Source organism: Phragmites australis, chromosome 4 (genome assembly GCF_958298935.1).
Source record: "Phragmites australis chromosome 4, lpPhrAust1.1, whole genome shotgun sequence".
Classification (NCBI taxonomy): Eukaryota; Viridiplantae; Streptophyta; class Magnoliopsida; order Poales; family Poaceae; genus Phragmites; species Phragmites australis.
In genome coordinates, this window is record NC_084924.1 from 39,453,237 (window position 1) to 39,473,456 (window position 20,220).

A 20,220-nucleotide genomic window follows, 5' to 3' on the forward strand; every position below is an offset into this window, starting at 1 on the left:
GCGTCGTCTCATAGAAGAATGTATAGATGAAGACCTGCTCGTGTTGTATGAGGACCGGTACCTTGTACCCGGAACCAAGGGATTAATACAACCACATGTGCCGGTATGGATGACGACCCTAGCTTATTAACTCGGATAATTCTACCCTTGCTTCTTGGGAGTTTGGTGTCTATGTGCGGGTAATCCACGAGGTGGGTGTATCCGAAGGGACTCCCATGGCTATATGCGTGGGACCAACACAATGATTAATACCCTCTGGACTAGTGGGATCGCCTCTGGGGTACTTAGTTTAAAAAGTAAAGGAGGGATTGATATTAATCGGGAAGAGCAAGGGTTATGATTAAACGGTGTAACGGCTTTGTCATGATGGCCTATGTACACCCAACATATAGAGTGTATGGTATCGACGGGAACCACCAAAGGGAAGTTCATGTCGTATGGGTAAAGTGTACAAAGTCTGCAGAGTAATAAATCTATTTGAATAGCCGAGCTCGCGGTCAAGAGCCCCTTAGAAAAGGCTGCATGGTTTAGATTATTTATTTTGGGATGTCGGGTTTCACTTGTAGGCGCTAGTGTGAGTTTTGTGTATGTCTAGATGGAGAAACGATCTTTATGGTCTGTGGTAGACATGAAACTATTGTTGTTCATTTATTTGCTTTGTTATTTATTTTATGCTCTTTAAATTACGTGCTAAATCTATTATTATGTGTACTTTCCAAATTGTCACTGCATTTATGCAAAACTACACATGTTGATCATCCTTCAATTCAACCTTTATTTATTGTATCATTGCAATACATATAGCTTACCTCCTGAAGTCGTTTATTCAGAATAATGCCAGGGAATCATGGATACGATGTCACTGGGTCTTTCTAGGATTCAACTCCTAGTCGGTTGCCTATGGGCGGGTTTGTGGCACACCCGCTGGATATTTGAATCTATTTCATTGTATTTTTTCACTGCATCTCCTTTTATATTGTAGAACGATTGGTCATAATGTTGTAAATTTAATCCAATTAAACATATTCACCTTGTAAAATGTATGGATGTGATATCACTGTTGTAACCGTGTGTACTTGCTACTGATCATGGGACAAGTACGATGGAAACACAGAGTTTTGGGTAATCTAATTACTCGGGGCGTTACAGATTATGCATGGTTGTTGACTGATTTCTTATAGGCAATGGCCGCTTTGGCTTCATCGGAGCCCTCGATCATCCCTCCAACAGAACTGAATCCTTCTACCAGTACACTAAGGAGGAAAATAATCAAGAAGCAGAAGTCGAAAGTCAATGCGCTTATCCCAGTCAAAAAGAGGTTAGATTTGAGTGTTTGTCTTGGCTTCCAGCTTTTTGCACCATTCTTGATCCTGTTCATCGTAGTTTGCCACTTCTAAAAAAGTCAAGGGAGCAAATCACAAGCGACTCGGTCATTGCCCCGTCTTCAACCTCTGCAATTATTCCGCCATCGTTTCCTCAAGCAGAGAAATCCTCAGTGGATGTCTCTAGGTCAAGCTTACAAACCAACAAGATTGAAGTACTGGCATCAGCCTCAACGAAAGATCCTTTTGCGTCTCTAGAGGACCTCATTAAGGCTACAAGTGCCCAGGTGGTTGCTGCCAAGGCTCGGTATTTGGAAGTTGACCACAACAACTGCCAAATGGAAAAGGATGTGGAGCTCGCCTCTCGCTTGGCAAGAATCGAACGTTAGCGCTCCCCTTGATCACCAGTAAGTGATTTGTTCATTGAGTAACTACTAACTGATCCTTATTTATTCTTTCTAGTTCTTGAGTCTAAAATAGGGACAAAAATGCCCTCATTAATGAGCAATAAAAAATCATCAAGAACAAGGACAAATATCTGAGAAAGCTCCATGGAGACCTGAAGTAGGCTAGAATTGACCGAAAAGCCATGGCTGATTCTTTGAAGAAGGTAGAAGCTGATCGGGATGCAATGGTCAAAATTTCAAAGAAATTAGAGGCTGATCTAGATGTTGTGATTGCTAGTCGGGGAGCTGCGGTTACAACGCTCCAAGAACTAGAGGAGCAGGCCCTCGACCATATGACCCAGTTGGCCCCCCTCAGCACCAAAACAATGTTTGGTCTCCTCAAGAGCTATGATCCCAATCTCGACACCTCGATGGTGACGGCAGGTTTCAGATGCCCTATAGAGGAGGTAGCAAAAATTTTGGAAAATATCGAACCTCTGATCCCTATTTTCGTCGAGTCTTTAGGGCTTAGCCTGTATGACGGCGAAAGCAAATGTAATCCTTCTAGCTGATGGTCCGTGGTGCGAGACTCGGAACATTTAGATTTACTCTGTACTGTAAATACTATTATTATTTGCTTGTCTACTATGCTACTACATGCTATTTCTTTACCGATGAAATAGAATTAGCATAAGTAGATGCAAAACTTACTAGCAAGTGTTATTATTATCCTCGAAAATCACTTATAGAATATTTGTTAGTTTCTGAAATCTCAACTAAACAAGCCATTAGATGCACGATCCTCGAGTAATTAATCGAGGCAGCCAAGAAACGAATAAGGAAAAAACTTGTATAAAACTAGAAACATAACACATGATAGACTTTTGCAAACTTTTACTGTCATGCACATTTGATCAGCATACAAATAAGAACTCATCAGAGAGCACACACATGATCGAGTAGGACTTTTCGAACCTTTGTTGACTGTTAGGCGTGAGATGTATGACAATCTCAATGTTGTTATGCCTTATGAGGTGTGATTGCCTATCATCGACCCAACACATGCCTCCGTTGATTCTATCCAATACGATCAACGCAAATCCAGATAAACTTTTGCAAAAATACTTACAAAAGAATATGGTATTATTATATAGCCCCCGACTCTTTGATCGAGAAAAAAAATTCTCGAGTAGAGAGTAAGAAAGAACATACTTGTACTATTAAAGGAAAATAGCATAGCCCTCAACTTTCTAATCAATGACTGAACATAACGAAGGGTAAAGCCTTAGCATTGAAAGTATGCGATGTAGATCCCGACTCTCTATTTGATGTGATAATCGAAACAGAGAGTAGAACATATGTGTCATACTTGACGTGGCCCCTGTCTCTTACTCAATGACTAGATTCATGTAGATAGTGGAGCATAAGCGCTAATATTATACGATGTAACTCCTAGCTTTCTGAATGACGTGATAACCAGAGACAAAAAGTGAAGCAAACGCATAAAAAATGCATGATGTAGCCTCTGACTCTTCGCTCGATGCGATAATCGAGTGGAGAGTAGAGCGTAAGCATAAAAAATGTGTGATGTAATAGCTTAATTAGTCTGATCAAATGTAATCAATTTACCTATAACTTACCTTATCTATGAATGAAACTACCGGAGTTGATCGATGTGCCACGAGTTCTCGAGTATCTCACTATTTGGAGTAGATAATCGTACTGATCTAGATGAAGTAACTTCAACTACTATATAGAGTTCTTCTCATTTAGGTGATAACTTATGGTGTCAGGCCTGTTTCTGCACCTTTTGTAGGACAAGATCTCCAGTAGCGACTCTCCTGGGCTAGACTTTCCAACTATAATGTCTACGCAACACTTGCTGATACTTAGTCGCTCAAATGAATGCTTGATCACGGTACTCCTCGAGTAAATTAATGTTGTCCGCTCGTAACTTCTTCTGCCCCTCTTCTAAGTAATTTTTCACTTGAGGTGATATGAACTGCAATTCAGTCGGGAGCACTGCTTTTGCTCTGTATACTAAAAAGAATGGAGTTTCATCGGTAGCCATGTTAGTCGAGGTACGAATGACCCATAGTACCGAGACCCTGCAAGACTATACCATTGGCGCGCTCAACCTGACCGTTGCTCTGGGGGTGAGATACAGAGGCAAAACAAGTTTTAATGTTGAATTCTTCATAGAACACAATAAATGTACCGCTTTTGAACTGGCTATCATTATCTATAATTATCCGATGTGAAATTCCAAATCAGGTAATTATGCTCCTCATAAACTTCTTAGCCGCTTCTGCGGTTATCTTCTCAATGGGTTCGGCCTTAATCCACTTAGTGAATGTGTCGATAGCCATGAATAGGAAGTTGTAATCGCCTTGGCTCTTGAGAACGGTCCCAGGATATCCAAGCCCCAGACGGAGAAAATCCAAGAAAGAGGAATTGTTTGCAGAGCTTGGGTCGGTCGAGTGGTTTGCCATTCTAAAAATTGCCAGCTATTTCCCTTTTTGACCAGCTTGAAAGCATCCTGGAGGGCAGTCGGCCAATAGAATCCCTAGAGAAAAACTTTTCCGGCCAAGGTGCGATAAGACAAATGATTAACACACATTCCTCCATGGATATCGAGTAATAATTTATTGCGCTCTTTCTGAGTGATGCACTTCATCAAGATTAAGTTACTCCCCTTTCGGTAGAGCTTGTCGTGTATCAAACCGTATAGCTTAGACTTATAAGAAATTTTCTCTGTAGACGCATCATCATCAGGGATGTCTCAACCTTCGAGATAGGGTTAATACGGAGTCATCCAGGTTGACTCACATTCGAGTAGTGTAGCTACCGTGTCTATGGTTTCTGCCATACTGACCAGGCCAGACTGCTGGACGGGTTGGGCAACATCCGTTCGCCAAACTTTTGTGACAGATGGTCTGAGGAGTTTCTCAACAAAGACTCCTACGAGCACCGGTGCTCGAGAAGAAGTGAGTTTAGCAAGTTCATCCGCACAAGAGTTATCATTCCTTTTTACGTGCATTACTTCTAGCACTTTGAACTTTTCCTCGAGCTTTCGTACCTTGTACATGTAAGCCACCATGTTGTCGTCTGAGTACTAGTACTCCTTTTGCACTTAGTTTACGACTAGTTTTGAGTCACCTTTCACGAGAAATCACCTGATTCCAAGTGACGCAGCTATGAGGATACTATTTACTAGTCCCTCATATTCTGCAATATAATTGGAAGCTTTAAAATACAATTGAACAATGTATCTAAGTTCGTCGCCCGTCGGAGATTTTAGTACGATGGCAGCCCTCGAGCCTTAAAGCGTGAGAGATCCATCAAAGAAGAGCCTTAATCGACTTAACACTAAGCTTTCCAAACGGCACGCCGAACATGCATTTTTCAAGGTTGAGCATCATGCGATACTTCTTGAGGTTGTTAAAGGTTTCCTTGAGGTCAATGATCAATGCATCTTTGGTCCTAGACTTGACTATAATATCATCGACATAAGCTTCTACATTGTGCCCAATCTGGGGTTGTAGACAATTTTGAATATATCTTTGATACGTAGCACCAACAATTTTGAATATATCTTTGATATGCAGAGAGGAAAATAATCCTTGGGGCAGGCTTTGTTAAGGTCGGTGAAGTCGACCCACATTCTCCACCTGCCATTAGCCTTCTTGACGAGGACAAGATTCGCGAGCCATGCATGATGATGAACTTCTCGAATAAAGTCTGCCTTTAGGAGTTTGTCGACTTCCTCCTGGATGGCTAGCTTCCTATCCTCAGCATATCTTCGCTGCTTCTACACCATAAGTTTAGTGTCGAATTTGACAGCTAGTCAATACTCAATTACTTCCATAGGAATCCCGGACATATCAGTCAGTTGCCATGCAAACACATCTTTGTTCGCCCAGAGGAAAGCAACAAGCTCGAGTTCCTATTTGGGGTCGAGACCAACCCCAACCTTGACCGTCTTGGCTGGTCATGGCTAGTTCAGACGGGTCGAGGGGCACTGCCTTGACACCACCATCAGTTCTTTTGTCCTTGGTGCCGTCATTGGTCTCTTCCTTTGTGGCATCACCGGACTAGGATGTGTCAGCTAGGCTTACGAGCTTGGAGTCACTGGTGACTTGATGCTTCTGGCGCTTGGATTCCGCACCTTTTGAAGTAATTGATGATCAACTGAACTGTTCAACCATATCCAAGCTCTGCTTGTCACACTTGACTGCTGCTCGTTGATCTCCTTTGATAATTATGACACCTTTATGGCCTGGGATCTTGAGTACCTGGTACGTGCAGTGCACAATAGCCAAGAACTTATCAGCATTGGACGGCATAGGATCACATTGTACATCATCTAAAAATTCGTGACATTGAAGGTATGCTTCATTGTGCAGAAGTTGTCGGGCATGCCAAACATGACTGGCAAATCGATCTGGCCAAGGGGCATCGCCGATGAATTGGGAGATATACTATGGAAAGGCTCGATTCCCTTCTTGAGCTCCGACTTTTCGATCCCCATCTTATCTGAAGTCTTGACGAAGATGAGGTTAAGCGAAATACACTATCAACCAGTGTTCGAGAAACTTTGATGTTGAGAATAGTATGTTGTACCACAACCGGATATCGACCAGGATGTAGGACCGTGGGAGGATGGTTGACTTGGTTGAAGATAATTAGAACTTCCGACCACCTGAGGTACCGAGTATGTCTGGTGAGAGCCAGGTTGACCTCTCGTTCAACTACCTTGTATTATCTTTTTGACTCGTACACAATGGATCTTCTAAAGATGTGTGCCAAACTTTAGTTAGGCTCGTGGAACTCAGACTCATCGCCTTTAGCATCTGGCTTAGTCTGTTTGCTGTTGTGCTCAACAACAGCGACTTTGAGCTTCTCTTCGACCTTCTTTTTGAGGACATAGCATTCGTCAAAGTCATGCTGATTGGTCCGATGAACGGGGCACCACTTCTTGCTACCTCGACTCATGCCTTTACTGTCCTTGGTGTTGTGCGACTTACTCCTATCAATCGCGGCTACAGTCGTATACGGATCCTTACGCTTATAACTAGGTTTGCCCTTCTTCCCCTTGTTCTTCGAGGACTTGAGATTGTCCTTGCTAGGCTGAGGGTTTTTGGCATGTACCTGAGCTTCAACTTTCTTTGCAGATTTATTGGCCAACTCGAAGAGCTCCTTGACTGTTTGGATCATTCGAGTAGCAAGCTTCCTGACCAAATCTGTGTTCTTGATGCCTATCTTGAAGACGATGATAACCGATTCATCGGAAATATCTGGGATCGTGTTTCTCCGGTCACTGAATCGTTGATGAAGTCTCGGAGGGACTTGTCCTTTCCTTGTTTTAGTTGATAAAGATTGTTCTCCGTTCTTGGGCACTCAAAAGTAACCTGGAAGTTGGCTATGAACTGAGCCTTCAACTCGGCCCATGATCGAATCGAGTTGAGAGGCAGATTCAACAACCAAGACCTTGCTGGTCCATCAAGTGTGGTACGCGTACAATGGGCTAGACTCAAGAATATAGGTGTGGATTAGTCCACCCTGATCATTCTAGCAGAAAACCATAGTTCTGAACATGATCTCCGATCTAGCCTGGGTTATTCGAAAGTGATTGTTGGTGACTCGAAGCGTTCGTAGAAGCCGGCGTCGGAGAATCCGATGCGAATGTGCACTCAAGATATAGTCCATCCTGAAAAGCAGAAGACCCCTACTTGGCGTGCCAACTGTCGAGGGTTTTTTCCCGACAATATATATGTAAGAATATTGGGGTTGTCTTCGTGATCTAGGAATCAAACAAGAGACGAGGTACACGCGATGTATACAGGTTCGGACCCCCAATTAGAATTATACCCTATATCCTGTGTGGTCGATGATATATCTGTATTCACTCGAGTATAGACAATGTGTCTAGATCGATTACAAGGAGTAGATAAGATCTAAACTAGACTAATAAAGTCACCGAGTATCTTCTGCGGCTCTAGTGTTTGCGTCGAGTTATAGATGAGTTGTGTTCCTCCGGAAAGAGAGCCCTCCTTTGGGGTCTTGGTCCCCACCTTACATAGAGGTCTTGTACCGCCTACTATCTCGCCGTAGTCGATAGAGAGTCATTCATCTTGTCCACCAAAAAAATCAGATAAATTCGGTTGGGATGCTAGTTGTTCTCGAATTGAGTAACCAATCGAGACCTTTCTAGTATGCACATACTAGATCTCCGAGAATATCAGGTACCGCAGATTCGATTCCATAATATCTAGAGTTGTTAAGCATGCACACGGCATATTTTATCCGTATATAGTATACTCTTGATGCGTATATACCATATAGTTAGATATTTGACATGATGCTTCTGCTTTAGGGTGCTATTATCTTCGAATAAAAATACATGTCATAGATTAGGGATGTCATCATCTCACCGAGACTTAGGTCTTGTTCGGCAGCAGCTTAATTCTGTGAGCTTTTCTAAGAAGCCAGAAGTTGAAACAAACGTCCAGCTTATTTGCTATCTTATGGTTTTTCTAATAAGCAGTTTTTTTGAATGAACTAAAAACTGATAAGGTGGCTTTTTTGAAAAGCAAATACACTGAGAAGCTAAAAATTAAGCTCATAAGCCAACTACTCTTCTCCGAAGCCATAAGCAAATTTTTAAATAAGCAGCTTTAAAAAAAATCATAAATTGGTAATGCTCCCTCACACTTGATTCAATAAGGTTGCATAATAGAATAGCATGATTTTCCCGATAAGACTGCAAATGGAGGGAATAATGATAGTGACATGGACATATTTTATAAACAGACGGAAGATAGCAGAACTGTAAACCCAGGTTAATGCTACCTTCCCAACATCCTTTTTCTCCCGTCTCCTAAAGGTGAGTGGAGCGATGACAAATATTTTTCATCTACTCATGGAAACTTTGAGATGACATCAGAGTTATACGTAAATAGTTGTACGTTAAGTTTTTCCATAAACTAATTTGCATGATAGCAAAATACTGCATAGCCATATATCAGTATCGTACGACAGATAAAGTACGGTGAGTGATACTAGTAATTAGACTATTACCAACAGTTTCCTTTCACAACAGTTTCCCTTCACAACCTAGATTCTCGTCGTAAGGGGGTTTTCGTTACTTTCAGCGTTTCAACGGTTTCCTTTTATAGTTCCCGTCACAAAAGAATTCCCAAAGTCATTCTCTTAAGGACGAAATTCTCTCTTATTTTTCTTTGTGATTTCCCTCTAAATAAAGCTGTTGAAGATAAGAGAAAATAAAAAAATAGAAACGAAAAAATGAATCGAGAAGTAAACGAAATTAAGAGAATATGGTTGGAGACCGTCTTAGTTGTGGCAAGACTTCTAAGGTAGCGGCTAACTATTCCTTTCGAAGAGGAGGCCAGTGCAGCAAAAGAACAAATTCTAGTCAATACAAATTGGAACCAACGAACCGCACAAACTTTCTGCATCACCAGCCCCGAATAATGAGTGAGAAATACTGTGATCAGGTCCCACTTCCATAATTCCCAATCTTTTTTCATCCGTAGTGGAATAGTGTTAAACGGATTCTTTTTACCCAGCAAAAGCTGGACAACAATATAAAATATGCTGGCTAAAACTAAACAAGAATATCGTTGTCAGAGGGTTAACTCCTGTCGTAAAGATCCTGAGGGACCTTTTTTTTAGAGATTCGGTCGGAGGATGATTCTGAATATGTTTGCCGGAGAAATAAATAGATATGAATACGATGGCTGGCGGGGTGGAATGATCTAGTGCGGAATGAAGTAAATGCACTGGGGGTTTAGACAGGTTCGAGCCGCACGGAGACGTAACACCCTACTCCTGTGTGGATACTATAAATGCCCTGAGAATGTCCCTCAAGGATGTTGCTGGTTACAAGAATGTTTGTCTATCCTAGAGCCTGGGGCTCCTTGTTCTTCGATCTGTGTGTATTTGTTGGCTTTTGGGTGCTCTTGGGCTTCTCGATCCTCTCTACTTCCTTAACTGTTTCAACCGTGCAGAGCTTGCCGAGAGATTGTCTAACTTGTCGAGAGGCTGCCTTCCTTTTTTCTTCATCTTTTCTTGTCCATGCTGCCGGCTAATTTAAATACCCGCCGGCAGTAGCGTGCCCCGAATGGGAGGGCACGAGTTCCAAGGCACCATAAATGGAAAGGGCGTTATCATAGCCTCTGTGCGAAGTGACCGGGGGTTGAAAACGCGCCCCGCGTCCGGTCATCTGTCGCCATAAATGCACTAGCAACGGACGCTGTGGAGAGGACCCACCGGGTAGCCGCAGAGCGGCCCGGCGTGCCCGCCCTGTCTTGTTCTCCTGCCACAGCAGCGCGGTGGACGGAACGCCTCGGTCCTTGTGACGTTATCCTGAGACGTGCCGGATGGCACGGGATGGGACCCGTGCATTTAATGTCCCCACGCCCTTCTGCCAGAATGTGGCAGGAACTGACACCGAGCGTGACGGGAGCAGTTGGAGGTGACAGGTCACGCGCGCTCTTAAATGCGACCTCGAGCCTTTGACTGGCTGACACCTCATTGCTGGACCCTTGTGGGGGCCACTGTCAGAGGGCTTCCTGGGTCGTCGGAGAACCGAGTGCTCGGGGGTCATTGTTCACCTCCCCGAGCACTCACTCCCGAGAGTGCCCTTCCTTGATCCCCGGGGAACCGAGTGCTCGAGTGCTACTGTTCACCTCCCCGAGCACTCTTTCCCGGGCATGCTTGCACGCAGCCCCGAGCACTCTCTCCCGGAGCTTTCTTCAGCGGGCCCTCGGGGTACTCGGGTACCCGGGAGGTTACTGCTCGTAACCCTGGGCACACCCCTCCCGGTACTTGATCTTCACAGATCATCGAGGAACCTGGGTACTCGGGAACCACTGACTGTGGCCCCGAGCGTCCTCTCCTGGTACTTAGCCTTTTTTACCTTGCGGAGGAGACTCCACGGGATGACGCCACGTGGCGGATTGCTGACCTGACCTTGAGATTCGGGAACCCCTGATTTCTGATTCACCGATAATCGTCCTTTTGGGTCATGGCTCTAGTGGATTCTTATGTTAGTCATAATCTCACAAATAGTTTGTTAGCTATCGTTGACAGCAGAACAAAAGGACACAAGCTATAAGATCGGCAGTACCACCGGGCAGGCTAAAAGCTGACCAGTAAAAAAAAAGAGGATGAAATCTAAAAGCAACCGCAAACGAAGGTTGCATTTTTTCTGCAACTGCGAAAACTCACCTGCAACTTTATGGATTATAAAAACCCCTATATTGTATTTTGCCAATTAATCCCTGTACCTCTTATTTAGTATTAAATATTCTTAGCGTTGTTTGACCAATGATACAGTGCTTGTATGCTTCTAAAATGACACGGTGACTTCTAAAATGATTTTTTAAGTCTTCTAAACCATTAAATTAGATCTGTCATTCTAGTTTTGCTCACTTAAATAGAATGAATATAAAAAATATGTAAATAGATAGTCCAAATAATATAATACAAGGCCAATTTAAATAATCTCCGAATGTTAAAAATCACACCAGATATCACTATCTATACTAACCCTAGAAAGTCATCCAGCCACACCATTATGCACGGTCAATGGCCGTAGGTTTTTTTTTACAAACCCTCCAAAGTTACGGGTGGGAGGCCGGAGAAAATGTTGTACTGTAGTTTTTGATGGAACCCAAAGCTACCTGTGAGTTTTGTATTTTTTTAAAAAGGGACCCAGTTTTGGCGATATGTTCAAAAGCGAGTAGAGTGTCGGCAAGACAAGGTCATGTTGGGTGAAAAGGTAAAAGACGCCTGCCTGGCTTAAAAAAGGACAGAGGAATAATCTTTTTTAGCCCAATTCCCAATTCCACACTGAGCCCAGCAAATTTCTTTCTTCATTTGCTGCCCAGGTGCCCAACTACCCAGGCCGAGCACGAACGAACGAGAAATCACGGTGTTATGTTGCTGTGCGCCAGGCGACCCGCGCTTAGAATTTCGAAATGGCATGTTGTTTACTACTGGCCAGGCGGCCAGCCCTTAGAATTTCGAACCCAGCAATTAGGGCATGCTATGAATCATGTCTAAGTCGAGCTAGGAGACATGCCTGTCATGCTCTCGGCCAGGTTTAGTTCTGCAGTGTAAAATAAGTCATTCAGCCTGAGAGTCTTATAACAGGACTTATGCACACAGCAACAACCAACAAAAATATTTAGTCACGGTTCATAATAATTCAGCAATTTCAGGAACCAGAATTTTCAAATTCTGACGCTGCTCAAGATGATTGTCAGTTGGTGGTAACCAGCTGATAAATGTCGGTTATTGAAAGCATGGAAGTTTGAAAATCTTATATACTGCTTGGTGAGAGAACATTATCAACTTACACAAAAAAACAAAATGCCTCTTCATTAGGGAGGCAATTCCCAAACAATTCATTCTCATCCAAAGAGTAACATAGCAATAAAAAAACAATTTGAAGATCTACACTCCTTTACCTAGGAACTGTTGTCTGCCTCGCTCTCTTCAGTCTCATATGAAAATTACATAAAAGTGGTTTGAGAAGTTTGAAAAATGGCATAAATTTCGAGTAGAGTAGCGGTTAAAGAGTGGCAGAAAATTGCAATCTTTCACACAAATTAAACAACAAATTAGGTATTGAGTTACTGCTTAGCATGCTTAACACATCTTTAAGCTTATTCTTCTTATTTACTGAACCCAGCATATTCCTTACTCCCTTCTTTGATAAGAGGCTCTATCAGAGACATCTTCAGGCCGAAGATAACAGCACCGGTGGCCAAGAATGTCTCAGGTGGTACCAAGGTGCCCACTCTATGGTATTGTGCTGCTAAAAGGAGTGCATCGGCATACCTATAGTTCTACTTCAGTGGAGTTCATGGATTCCACATGGCATCATCTTTCTTTCTTTCTTTTTGGAGGGGTTCAATCTAAGAAATTTAACTCCACCAGGTGAAATCATTTTCAACTTATTGATTATTGAACAATTCCTGAGCATGAAATCCGAAAGGAAATGGATGCCCTAGGTTCACTGTACACCTTACCATGGTAAAGCGGGTGTGGCAAAAAATAACCATCCTGTAGAGTGCAGTAAGAGAAACAGATATGCTAGAGTTTTTATGCAGTGGCAAATAATTTGATATCTGTCTTAGATGTAGAATGCTATAAAATCACAGAAACCTTTAATCCAGCCTTAAGCATTAAAGTGGCACCCATAAGCCAGAAATGGGTAGTTTCTCTGTTCCTTTACCTTAGGATCTTTGCTTAAACCCTCCTTAAGCCAGGACCTTTAATATCGTAGGTAGTTAGCACCATAGGCAGAGCATTCAGATACTAGTTCAGCTTTATGAAGTCTTACTGCAATACTATCATTTGGTTCCACTTCAATAGGAATCTAAAAGCCCCCTTTGATCCCATCTCAGGTACAATGTACTCCTTGTTACTTGTTAAATCTCATGCAAACATCACTCTTGAAAATATTTGAAAGGAAAACGAGAAACTTGATAACCAGTCCGGTTTTTACAAGAAAAATAATCTGGCCCTGAACTGAGATTTGAATTCCAGGCATGGGAAACATCACTCTTGGAATTCCAGTGAACACAGTTTAAATTTTGGTTACTTTTCTTTGCTATCAAAATCTCACACAATGTACTACATAAATTGTTCACCGCGAGAGCAGACAATTCAAATGACATTACTAGGTAGATTGTCAAGACACCAAACATGGTTATCTTGAAGACAATACAATTCAATTCCATTGGCATTACTGCATTGTCACATTAATCAGTAATCACTATTATTTGTTGTTCTCTCGGTTTAAACATGTAGTAGTTGATGGATTGAAACGTAGCATTACTAGCAGACTTCACATATTACAGCACATAAATAATCAAACAGCGCATTGCAATCAGCATAGCAAAAGTTAGTGCGTAGCTATATACCTTGAGCAGCCTCCTCGGTGGTGCTTTCTTCCTCCTCTTGCTCCCCCACTTCCTCTTCTTCACCGTCAGTATCGTCTTCGTACTCATCAAATACGGTGGCACCGTACCTGGAGTTGAGGTAGTCGATGGGGGAAGGGGTGAAGAAGAGCTTGCGGGCATCGAGGATGTCGTACAGGTTGAGCGTCCTGGGGGTGAGCATCTTGAGGGAGCCAATGTTCCTGCCGCTGAGGCGCACATTGTCGTCGAACTCTGTGGCAAAGAACATGGCCTTCTGTTTGGGGTCGAGCCCCCACCGCTGCAGAGCGGCCACGAACTTCCTGGTCTTGGGCCCCGCTGCGATCGCCTCGTTGAACTCTTCCACGACGAAAGCGTCCTCAGCCACGGCAGCGCTGGCAATCGACGTGGAGATGGCGAGGCGCTTCTCCTTGCGGTTGATCTTGATGGACCAGTCGCGGGGCTTGGGGCCGAACACGACGCCACCGCCGGGGCGGAGCGGGGTGCGCTGCGACCCGCGCCGCGCCTTCCCCGTCTTCTTCTGCTGGTAGGGCTTCCTCCCTCCACCGCGGACCTCGCCCCGGGTGAGCGTGGAGGCCGCGCCCGGCGCGCGTTCTGGAGGTCAGTGATGATGGCGCGGTGCACGAAGGCGCGCGCGGTGGAGGACGGCGCAGACTTGGGGTCGAGGGTGACCTCCCCGACCTTCTCCCCAGTGAAGGAGAGCACGGGGAGGGTGGCCGCCTCTGCGCGCAGAGCGCGGAGGACGGGGACTGCCGACTTCCTCCTGAAAGCGATGTGCGTGGCGGTGGCGGAGCTGGAGGGTGGGAGGAAGGAGGTAGATGAGGAGAAGAGGAACGGGGAGGAGGAGGAGAGGAGAGGCCACGGCGGCGGCTGGCATTGTGGCGGCTTTGCTGAGCTGGGGACGGGGAAGGGCAAGGACGATGGCTCTGCCACCGTAGCTACCGCTTCTATCTCTTTATCCACCCGTCCGGCCACGTCCTGTTATTTATTTTTGAAAGTAAATTTTATAGCACAATATTCTATGAAATATTATTTTTTCTCTTCAGTCTAGCTATTGGACCACGTGATGGATGGTATGGATAGGATCTTACAAGGATCTTTGTAGATAAAGTACTATAAAATTTGCTTCCATCTATTCTATCTCTGCTCTTCAGTCTAGTCATTAGATTACAAAATAAATAACGTAAATAGTCTTATGAGAATCTTTTTGACAAGATCTTATAAAATTTGCTTTCATGACACACTGTCTCATCTCAGCTACTTGTTACGCCAAGTGACTAGTCGCTTTGCTATTTCTTTTTGATCTGGCTAAGTTTAATGTTTCCTTAAAATTATACTCCTACCTTAGTTCGAAGAAGGTCCAAGGATTTGTCTTAGAAAATCCCTAGAATTAGATAATCATCGAAGGAACAAAAATAATGATGTAAAGAAAATGCCTGTAAGAGAACTTTATTATTTTAGGTAAATTGCACATTGGACCAAATAGCTTGTAGGGTTTGGTATTTACATAAGGTTTTATGAATTGATTTATTTAACACTACCTCAATAAAAAGTTTCAATTTACACTAACCACTCGTATGAGAGTTGAACCCAATATACTTAACATGTGTAGTGTGACATGCGGTTTGGCCTTACTACATCTGACTAGTGCAAATTGACACTTGAGTGGTACCTCACTTATGAATCATGCACCCCTGAAGCACCGGGTTGCAATGGAATTGTATGTAAAGTATTTTCCTCTAGTAACATACAGTAGTGTTATGTGAAATTATTCGTAGAATCAGATGAAGGTATCAAATCATAAGTCTCACCTAGTCCAAAGTGCAATTTACTCTTAAATTGGTAGGAAGAAGAGCCAACGTTGAATTGATACCATCAACTAATTCCATCTTTCTTTTTCTCAGTCAGTTCTTCATTGAGTTGGATTTTTTTCTATCAGCTGATTGTTCAGTTCAGCATGTGTTTCCCGGTCCCATCTACATGTACATATTTTTTTCATTGTTATTTCTGTCTCAAAGGTAATATTAAATGGGATATTCGCCGCCATTCAGCTAAATTTTTACTTACAGTTTGCTGAAATACCTGGTTGGCCCGTGAGGTTCGGGTCATGTGTGCCGATAAGACGTGTTTAGCACAGCAGTGGTAAAAAAGAGGCGTGTTTTACTTTTCTAGGCTTCCTGATGGTAAACATGTACAGGCAGTTCCTTGCATATACAAGCAGGTCGATGCAGCTCAAGAAACCTGAATATATGACTGACGGTTGCAATTCTCATGCTGGTTAATTTTCAGATATTTCTGCTACCCGAACAATGAGGTTAAAGCAATTCAAGAAATCTGAACGGATGACTGACAATTCAATTATCATGCCCTTTATTTCCTCTTGTTTCAATCTTCCAGAATATATTTTACATAAATGATACAAATAACCTTATCCAATATAGAGTTTTTGGATCCTACAAGAATCATACTGGTTGTTGTGTAACCTACAATTGATATCTCCTAACAGAGGCGAACTCTATAGCTTGTCAATCTGTTTATGATTTATGGGAATAATTGGAGTTACAGCGATATACTAACACTTGCAAAGACCTAGATCATATTGATGGCTTTGATGGTAATTTCTTAACCAGACTGGTGTTACCAGTTACCAGTAATCGAGCACCCTTCACCAGCTCCTCCTTGATCATAAAAAGCATAGCAGAAGCAAAAATACTTTGCACAATTTTTGTGCCCATTCCTTTGTACATCCCTCTCAGACCCTCATAATGTACCATCTTTGTGAATGCATCAAATGTACCTGAAAGTAAGAAATGGAGCATTACGATATTCAAAAGTAGGTCAGTAACAGCACGAAATGGTGCAATAAGATCTTTAATAGTAAGTCAGTAACAGCAAAGAAACAGGACCTGATTACCTTATGTAACACTAAAGACAAAAGGCAGAAAATTATTACAGAAAATGATGACGATGGATCATGTACCTTTGTAGCGATGCCTCTTGTCATCATCAATCATTTGCTTTGCCTGAAGTCTTGCCTACAGAATAAACATAGCTCAATTTGCAACATGTACTCAAATATGTAGGTAGACAGCTGCAGTTATTACCAATTCACCAATTAATCACCTTAACAACTAGAAGAGGATATGTAACGACAGTTGCACCAAACTTTGCAACCGCACCAAGAAGAAAAATCTGAACAAGGATGTTTGCAATGTGAAGTTAGGATTGTATTATATAACATATAAACAGTTGTATTAAATGGGCATATGACAGTGCCAAAGTGTTTCCAACATCAAAGTAAAACACGCAACAACCAATATATGTCCCAAACGAACAAGCTTTCAAGTCATCATTACTATAGGTTCAGGGCTTCAGGCCCCAATACAGCAAGTAATCACTATGCAAAGTGGTATTGGTCCTAATAAAAAGCTTACTTCAAGAGCAGTTAGTCCATCAGCTCCCTTCAAATTCGAGGCCCGTCTCTTCTTCAGCTTCTTCAGAAGAGTCTCATACAACATGAACTGAATCGCGGGATTACTAACCTAGTAAAAGATAAAATTGTGAAATCTCACCACTGTAAGACCAACACGCAATAGGAAAGGTGGACAACAGTGACTTACCATAATAAGAGCTGGAATTACCCCTTTCCAGAAGCCCAACACTCCAGCTTCTTTGCAAAGTTCCTGAAACTGGAGTAAGACGAAGTCAAACAACTATCCTCTAAACGTATTTGTAGCCATTAGTGCATGCTACATTGTGTTAAGATCAATATGCCACAGCAGTCATACAATAAAAACAAATTCTGGTGGAAACATGAAAATACATTATTCTTCTCCTTCCAAAAGTAATGTTATTTCTCTTGTTCCTCTAGCACTCAACAAAATATGGCTCTCTACATGTCCATCCATCCACATATGCAAGTGTAACACTTTGCTATCAGGAATCATTTGGTTGTGAATGGTCATTGTCTGATTATATACTGATACTACAGCTATGGTACAGGTTTTAAATTTTAAAAAACGAAGGCAAAAGATAGATAAGTTTCCAGGTCATAAAAGTTTGTGTTCCAGACTTTCACAACCAGGCCATAAAGTAGTTCAACATAATAAGAACTAGATATCCCCCCCCCCTGGGGCTTCATTTCAACATAATTTCATTTGTAGAGTTCAAATTTGAGCCACTTTGTTTCCAATCAATTCAAGCCAGATGCATGTTGCCATGCAATACTAGAAGCGAGTATAGCATCAAAACAGCATTGATTAAAACAAATATCAAGTGGTTGTTTAGTTCTTCCTACTGTTCAACTAATGAACCATGACAGATTAGGGGAGAAACCCTCTGATAAAAATAGACTGATAAAATTTTCAGGACATACACCCCATTCCTAGGCAGAACTGTTCTAGTTCACGTGGAAGTTTGCAGCATGTCTAGTTATGAAATGTTGATTAATTAGGACAAACATAATCTGGTTATAGGTACGAACTATCAGTTGCAAGTTAAAATATTGATATTCATCCTAGTGTAAGTGCAAAACCTAAAACAAATATTCAGGATGGAAATAATTGGGGAGCTTCTACTGAATTAGAATCCATCCAGGGATGAGTGTCGCCCTTCTGATACAACAAACTACATAGAGTTAAAGAAGATTTTCCCCACGTAGTTAAGAACAGACAATCTGCAACTGCACGAATAGAGTATCTTGTCCTACAAGAGAAACGATGTGAGTTACATACAACATCGATAGTTTTGTAAGGGGTGCTTTCAGTTATAGCAGATTGGGGGTCCTTGCCAAGAGCACACGTCAAACCCTGAGTGTTTTGCTGTTTGTTTGCCTTTCTGTGAGTCTGCAGGCAATAATGACATATTGTACTTCAAATGTGTTGTCAAATGATCTTCACTGAAAGCAGGTTTCAGAGAAGAGAAGTTTGCTTACTTGCATTCGTGTAACAACAACCCAAATTGGGTTCGTGAGCAGTACATTGACGCACCTGCGCAAAAAGGGAGAGGCAAATTGGCATCCCCAGCAGCATAGAAGGTTGACGAGCTAACGAGTCACATCAATTATGTCTCGGAGTAGATAATGCAATGCTTAGCTAAATTGAAGTTACCCAGACAGCGCAGCGACAGTGAGAGATTGAAGTATCCCGACAGACCCATCGCCCAGCCCTCTCCTGGATCGCTCAAGGGCCTTCGCCTCCGCCCTGTTCCGGAATATTTGGTAGAAGTAGTAGTAGACACCCTGACAGTAACGCAATCCAATTGACAGAAGCATATCAACCATCGCAAAGCAAGGCAGGAAGCTGGCGAATGAACTAACAACCAACGAGCGGATCAACCTGGGAGGCGGCGGTGCCCACAAGCGAGGGCATGAGTCCGCCGTACAGGCGCTCCCACCCCTCGTGCTTCACCACCTACCACAGCACATAAAAAATCAGAGATCGCGGCAGTATTAGGCCCGGATCGGGCTAGATCGCTCAAATTTTCACGCGGAGAAGGGAGGACCAGGTATAACTGGCGGGCGGTGCCGTCCTTGAATGCCGGTTTGGAGGGGTCGCGCTCCGTCTGCTGCCGCGCGTTCACCTGCGCCGCGGAAAGGAAACCCCTCCGTGAGCAAGCGAGCGAGCAATCAAGGTTAGTCGCGAGGGCGTGCGTGACGTACGGTCTGGAGAGGGTAGGTGAGGAGCTGGGCGATGATCCCGCCGCCGGCGCCGGCGAGGCCGTTGATCAGCGCGTCCGACATCTCCCCGCCTGCACGTATTCTCCAATCTCCACCCCCAGCCTCTTCTCTTCTCTCCGCTTCGCCGGCCGGTGGATCACAGCGGTGAGCCGCTCGCGCCCCCACGGGTTGCTTCCGCCGCTGCAGCCTGCTCGGTCTCCTTGTTTGTGGGAGACGGAAGCTAGGCGAGGCAGGGCGGAGTCGGCTCGACTCGGCTCGGGCCTCCGGTCCCGTGCTTGACGCGCGGCTTCCCCTTGAGTTCAGACTGCCGCCGCCTGTGCCGTGTGTGATCCCGCACGGCACCCTCCTGTTTTAAATCCAGTTCCCGTTCTGTGCACGCGTTTTTAACGAGTTCTTCAAAACTTCTACTCCGTTTACAAATACATACCACTGTTTTTATACTGTAGTAAATTTAATCTTACGTTTTTAAAAAAATATTTATAGATATTTAAAAATATATAATACTAGTAAAATTTGTTTCATAATAAATCTAATAATATAAAAGTTTTAAATATCTATAAATCTTTTTTTTTAAACGTATGATCAAATTTGTTACAATAAAAATCCAATAATAAATATTTGTAAACCGTGAGAGTAACTCAGGGAAAGCTTTTTAAGCTGAAATGAACTAGTGCTATTTTTTTAACAACTCTCCTCTACCTATACGGTTTATTAGAGACCATAGATATAGGATAGTATTTGAACTCCGTCGGCTCAACTCCTCCCTATAACCTTACTACCGTGCTCTATACTCATCTACAAATGCTACTATTTTAGTATACATATAATATAAATTTATATAGTCGATATGAGTATATTCTTAA

At 43.0% G+C, this 20,220-nt stretch overlaps 1 protein-coding gene and 1 pseudogene across 1 annotated transcript; both read right to left on the reverse strand.

Annotated features, from left to right (window-relative positions):
* Window positions 1-11,399: 11,399 nt before the first annotated feature.
* On the reverse strand, window positions 11,400-14,661 carry LOC133916459 (large ribosomal subunit protein uL4c-like; annotated as a pseudogene).
* Window positions 14,662-16,027: 1,366 nt separating this feature from the next.
* Window positions 16,028-19,690, reverse strand: LOC133916461 (peroxisomal nicotinamide adenine dinucleotide carrier-like). Its single transcript, XM_062360138.1, has 11 exons — window positions 19,340-19,690; window positions 19,183-19,260; window positions 19,017-19,091; window positions 18,789-18,919; window positions 18,614-18,668; window positions 18,414-18,524; window positions 17,301-17,369; window positions 17,115-17,222; window positions 16,804-16,872; window positions 16,661-16,715; window positions 16,028-16,477 (listed from the first exon to the last, which is right to left on the reverse strand). The coding sequence occupies exons 1-11, from the start codon at window positions 19,418-19,420 to the stop codon at window positions 16,275-16,277; spliced, it is 1,035 nt and encodes a 344-aa protein (XP_062216122.1). The 5' UTR covers window positions 19,421-19,690; the 3' UTR covers window positions 16,028-16,274.
* Between the last annotated feature and the right edge of the window lie 530 nt (window positions 19,691-20,220).